Source organism: Vicia villosa, linkage group LG5 (genome assembly GCF_029867415.1).
Source record: "Vicia villosa cultivar HV-30 ecotype Madison, WI linkage group LG5, Vvil1.0, whole genome shotgun sequence".
Lineage (NCBI taxonomy): Eukaryota > Viridiplantae > Streptophyta > Magnoliopsida > Fabales > Fabaceae > Vicia > Vicia villosa.
In genome coordinates, this window is record NC_081184.1 from 82,586,842 (window position 1) to 82,592,877 (window position 6,036).

The following is a 6,036-nucleotide window of genomic DNA, read 5'->3' on the forward strand; positions in this document are numbered from 1 at the left end:
CATTTCCCAAAGTTTATAACTAAGAGACTCACTTGATTAAGCTGAGGAAGAAGCTCCGAAAATCAGAAGTAGATGATGAAGATTGATGGATCAAAGGTGCATGCAAGGTTGAAAGTTGAATGGTCTTCTCCTTCCTTCTTTTTCTTTCACGTTTTCTCTCTCCCTCTTCACAAAAATCTGATTTTTGCTTCCAAAAGTGAGAAATGTCCCAAAACCAAGCAATCCTTATGACTTAGATAGAGTGCAAAGACTAAAATATCCCCCAACTAGACTTTATTTACCACAATTCCACTTGGTTCCATCTCAACTAAATGAAATTCCTATCATTTAATCTCTTAATGTAAAATTAGGATATTACATTCCCCCCTTAAATAGAATTCGTCCTTGAATTCAAAAACTTACCAGAATAAGTGAGGATATAACTCCCACATCTCTGATTCGAGCTCCCAAGTTGCTTCGTCAGGACGCGACTCTTCCCATAACACCTTCACAAGAGGTATCTTTTTGCTTCTCAACGAATTGCTAGCATACTCCAAGATACAACAAGGTTGCGGTTGGAAAGAAAGGTCTGGCTCTACTTCAATCGTATCTGGTAATACAGGATGAAACGAATCTGGCACAAACTTTTGCAACTGAGACACGTGGAAAACATCATGCAGCCCTAATAGTGAAGGAGGCAATGCTAACTTGTATGCGACTTCACCTATCCTTCTCATGATCTGATAAGGTCCTACGTATCTCGGGCTAAGCTTACGCGTCTTAAATGGTCCCTTCAACCTCAACCTCGGAGTCACCTTCAAGAACACATGATCTCCTACATCAAATTCCAAGGGTCTTCTCCGTTTATCCGCATAACTCTTTTGTCGATCTTGAGCTTGTCTCATCTTGTCTCGGATCATCTTAACCTTCTCTATTGTTTCTTGAATTATATCCGGTCCAAGAATTCCCTTATCACCAACTTCAGACCAACACAATGGTGATCGACATCTCCTTCCGTACAAGGATTCATACGGAGCCATACCGATACTCGCATGATGACTGTTGTTATACGCAAATTCTATCAAAGGTAAGTTATCCTTCCAACTCTCACCACTTTCCAAAACACATGCCCTCAACATATCCTAAATGGTCTGGATAGTTCTTTCTGTTTTTCCATCTGTATGAGGGTGGTTAGAAGTGCTCAAATTCAGACCCGTACCCATCTCTTGATGAAAAGCTCTCCAAAATCGGGAGGTGAACTTCGGGTCTCTATCCGACACAATGCTAGAAGGTACACCACGCAACCTTACAATTTCTGCCACAAAAAGCCTCGCAAGGTGAGTAACCTTGTGAGTAGTCTTAACTGGTAAGAAATGCACGGACTTAGTCAAACGATCTACAATTACCCAAATCGAGTCATGCCCACCTAATACCCGTGGAAGTCCCACAATGAAGTTCATGGATATACTGTCCCACTTCCAAACAGGAATATCTAATGGTTGCAACATACCACAGGGTCTCTGGTGTTCTATCTTCACCTGTTGGGAAATCGTGCATTGCTCTACATACTTAGCCACATCTCTCTTCATGCCGGGACACCAAAAATTTCCTTTCAAGTCTTGATACATCTTGGTCGATCCAGGATGAATGGTGAATTTAATCTTGTGAGCCTCGTCCAGAATTAACCTCCTCAATTCCGTATTATTGGGCACACACATCCTTTGTCCAAAGAGAATGAGTCCATCAGATGTACGAACAAAATCTGGAAGGTTTGCCTTAGCTTGCAACTCTACATCATTCCACTGTGCTTGACGGATTCTCTCCCGCAGTTCATTCTCAATGCATAAGTTGCTAATCAAAACACCCGTTGGTATCCATTCAAACTGCAAATTCAGATTCCTGAACTTTTCCATAAGATCAAACTCCAACATCATCAGTTCCGTGACTTTAGTATCCTTCCTACTCAAGGCATCCGCTACCTTATTAGCTTTACCGGGATGGTACTTCAGATCAAAGTCAAAGTCCTTCAAGTACTCCATCCATCTCCTCTGACGCATGTTAAGTTCCTTCTGATCAAAGAGATACTTCAAACTCTTATGATCACTGAACATCTCAAAGTGAACTCCATACAAATAATGTCGCCACACCTTGAGTGCGAACACTATTGCCGCAAGTTCAAGGTCATGAGTAGGATAATTCTCTTCATGAGATCTCAATTGTCTGGATGCATAAGCCACAACCTGCCCATCCTGCATCAACACTCCACCTAAAACTTTCTTAGAAGCATCACAGAACACTTCGTAAGATCGGTTTGGATCTGGGATCACCAACACTGGAGCAGTAGTCAGTTTCTCCTTGAGTTTCTGAAAACTCTTCTCACATTCTGAATTCCAACTAAACGAAACATCCTTTCTCGTGAGTCTGGTCAAAGGTAATGTCAACTTAGAAAAACCCATAATGAACCTCCGATAGTAACTTGCCAAACCTAGGAAACTACGGACCTCAGTTGTATTCTTGGGTCGTTCCCAATTTATCACTGCCTCCACCTTTGAAGGATCTATAGCTACACCACCGCCAGATATGACATGTCCAAGAAACTTGACTTCAGACATCCAGAACTCACACTTACTAAGCTTCGCGAACAACTTCTTCTCTCGAAGGACCGACAACACAATTCTCAAATGCTCCATGTGTTCTTCGATAGTCCGAGAGTATATCAAGATGTCATCTATGAAGATCACCACGAACTGATCCAAATACGGCTGGAACACTCGGTTCATGTAATCCATAAAGACAGCAGGAGCATTGGTTACCCCGAATGGCATATTCAAGAACTCGAAATGACTGTATCTCGTCCTAAAAGCAGTCTTCGATACGTCCGAACTCTTAACCCGAATCTGATGATATCCTGATCTGAGATCAATCTTTTGGAACAAACAAGCTCCTTTCAATTGATCCAAGAGGTCATCAATCTGTGGTAGAGGGTACTTGTTCTTTATGGTTACCTTGTTCAGCTGGCGATAGTCAATGCATAAATGCATACTACCATCCCTCTTCTTTACTAACAAGACTAGGGCTCCCCACGAAGAAATACTAGGACGAATGAAGTGTTTCGCCAACTACTCTTCTAGTTGACTCTTCAATTCCCTCAACTCGACAAGAGACATTCGATAAGGGGCAATCGAAACTGGAGCGGTACCCAAAACAAGATCAATGGAGAATTCAACTTCCCTTTCCGGTGGAAGAGAAATGACATCCTCCAGAAAGACATCAGGAAATTCACACACAACTGGAATCTCCAATACACCCTTCTTGTCCTTAGAGTACGACGTAAGAACCAAAAGGAAAGACTTATCTTGAGCAAAAAGGTAATTGATCACGTTTACCGTACCTTCAAGAAGACGTTCAATGGCTTCGGTTGGAGTAGTTTCCTCAGCTGGGATGAAGATAGCCTTCTCCTTACAACCAATGTACACTGAGTTAGCTAACAACCAATCCATGCCTAACACCACATCGATCTTCTTAAGCGGTAGACAAATAAGGTCAACCAAGAATCTATGACCATTGAAAGTAATAGAACACTCCTTGCAAACTTCTCGAGCTTCTACTACATCGTCAGTAGTCGATGAGATAATCATAGGATTCGGAAGAGGACTTTCTTCAAAACCAAGTCTCCGCACACAATGATAAGAAATAAAAGAATGTGTTGCTCCACAATCAACTAACACAAACAAAGGTTGATTATTGACATAACACGTACCAGCAACAAGATTTGTGTTTCCTTGAGCCTTCCCCGCATCCAAGGTGTAAACACGACCTTTAGTCTTTTCAGGAACATCTAGGACTGTACATTCCCTTGCAAAATGTCCTAACTGATTGTACTTGTAACATTTCACAAGATCTGGCTTGCAATTCCCAAAGTGGTTTGCCTTGTATCTACCACATCGGGGAGGTTGAGAAGAGCAATCTCCATAAACCTGTTTCTTCATAACTGGAGAGTTGCGGGGTTTCAAATGTTGTCCCGACCTTCCTTGTTCTCTACGAACCGAATTGTTCTACTCTCTTACCTCCTGAACCCTCTTCAATATGTTTTCGGCAACATAGCATTGCCTCAAACACTCAGCATAAGTGGTAAACCCCCTTTGAGACACACTGTGCATAATGTCCGCATTCAGTCCCATGAGGAACTGATCAATCTTCCATAGCTCATCTGGTGCATAAGCAGCTTGTCTTGATTAGGCAGCCATGTCTTCAAATTTCTCAGCATATTCAGACACTGACATGTTCCCTTGCTTGAAAGATTGGAACTCACGCTCCTTCAAAGCACGCACACTGTTGGGGTAGTACTTCTCCAAGAAAGCCCTTTTAAAATGCTGCCACTCCTTTGGGATTCCTTGGTTAGTGAAATACGTAGATTCCGTATTCCACCATCTACCCGCCGGCCCCTTCATCTTTTGAGCAGCAAAGATCACCTTCTCTTCCTCTGTGCATTGAATAGCCTGAAATATCATCTCCATAGCATACAACCAGTCATGAGAAATCACAGGATCTAGGCCACCCAAGAACTCTGGCGGATCCATCCGAAAGAAAGCACGAAAGTCAAGCCCTGCTGCAGCCTAAGGAGTAGGAGCAGGAGCGGTTGGTTGTTGTGCTTGCATGCCTTTCATCATATGCATCATCATTTAATTATGTTGTTGCATCTGTTGCATTATCTGCATCCAAGGCACGCCCGCATTCTCAGGTTCAAGCTCAGGTTCCACATTCCTTGTCCTGGGCCTTCCGGGACCTCTGCGTCGATCAACCATCTTCCTGTTTGTCCTACGCATGGAATTTAAGTTGATCATGCTTAATGCCATAAGTAAGACATAAGGAGTCATGCTGGCACTACACATATGAGGAAGAATTACGCTGACTTATGAAGTTTCGTGGCAAATCCAAGAATCAACCAGGCTCTGATACCAACTGTAACACCCCATACATACATTGCCTAGGATATACGTATATGGAATTAAAATGGTACTCGAAAATCATAAACATAAGCAGCGGAATAGATATTGTATAAGTACAAGTACAAAGCCCAAACTGACATGGCCAACATACAAGAGTTTCTGAAACAGTACTGATACATATCCATAGTACAAAAGATCAAGAACTACTAAAGAGCATATCGCCAAGAAACACCATCTCGAAGCTAAGCCATCTTACCCTTTCCACGATCCTGCCTCGAACCACCTGTAAAAGAATAATTGGAATGGGGTGAGATTACTAAATCTCAGTGAGTCTCCCTATCCTACGGGTTCACTCAGTTCTACAAGGAACATGCAAGCAAACGGATTCACCGAGAATCCGGGTTGTTCTCACGGCCAGGTATAAGTACAAACAAAGGTACGCCATCAATGGAAGTCCCATAACTATCCATTGAGGTAAAAGCAACAACAGGCTCAATGCCATCACAACAAGTATGCAGACCCGTACACGTGTACGAGGAATCTAGGAGTAGAAACCGCCAGTCTACCTAGGCTGCCATAAGTTAGGAGTGAATTATCAGTATTTTCATGTGTTAAAATAACTACATTTTGATCTAAAGTTGAGCATATCGTATGAATTTGAGTGATTTTATGGTTAGAATTGAACTTTAGAAGTTTGATTCTAGTTATAAAGAAAATCGAATCACTTTGGGTGTTATTGATGCAGGTATTAAGGTTGAGAAGTAATAACGAGGAAACATGAAGGCGCGAGGACACTGGAGACGCAAAAGCATAAAGAAGTGAGATAAAGCAAAGGCCGCACCGCAGCAGATTTGGGCGAGGCGCGCCAAACCCTCTAGTCCGCGCCGCGCTCCCCCGTGCCGCGCCGCGGTTGCTTCGTTAAAAAGAAATATTGTTATAAATAGAAGCCCTAATCCTCATAACTGACATATCTTTGGTGATCGAAATTCAGAGAGCATTCATATTCCAGAGCTGAAAACAACATTCGACGGAGAATTCAACATCAATCGAAGATATTCCCTTGATCAAGATGAATCCATCTATGAAGTTTTGTGTGTTCTTCATGTCT

At 42.4% G+C, this 6,036-nt stretch overlaps 2 protein-coding genes across 2 annotated transcripts; both read right to left on the minus strand.

Moving 5' to 3' along the window:
* Positions 1-398: 398 nt before the first annotated feature.
* On the minus strand, positions 399-1,019 carry LOC131604905 (uncharacterized). The gene has a single exon (XM_058877320.1). The coding sequence runs from the start codon at positions 1,017-1,019 to the stop codon at positions 399-401; it is 621 nt and encodes a 206-aa protein (XP_058733303.1).
* Positions 1,020-3,098: 2,079 nt separating this feature from the next.
* LOC131604906 (uncharacterized) lies at positions 3,099-3,968 on the minus strand. Its single transcript, XM_058877321.1, has one exon. The coding sequence runs from the start codon at positions 3,966-3,968 to the stop codon at positions 3,099-3,101; it is 870 nt and encodes a 289-aa protein (XP_058733304.1).
* Positions 3,969-6,036: the final 2,068 nt, after the last annotated feature.

Excerpts from the sequence above, each read along its gene's own strand:
- LOC131604905 (XM_058877320.1), bottom strand. The coding sequence starts at position 1,019 with ATGGCTCCGTATGAATCCTTGTACGGAAGGAGATGTCGATCACCATTG.
- LOC131604906 (XM_058877321.1), bottom strand. The coding sequence starts at position 3,968 with ATGAAGAAACAGGTTTATGGAGATTGCTCTTCTCAACCTCCCCGATGT.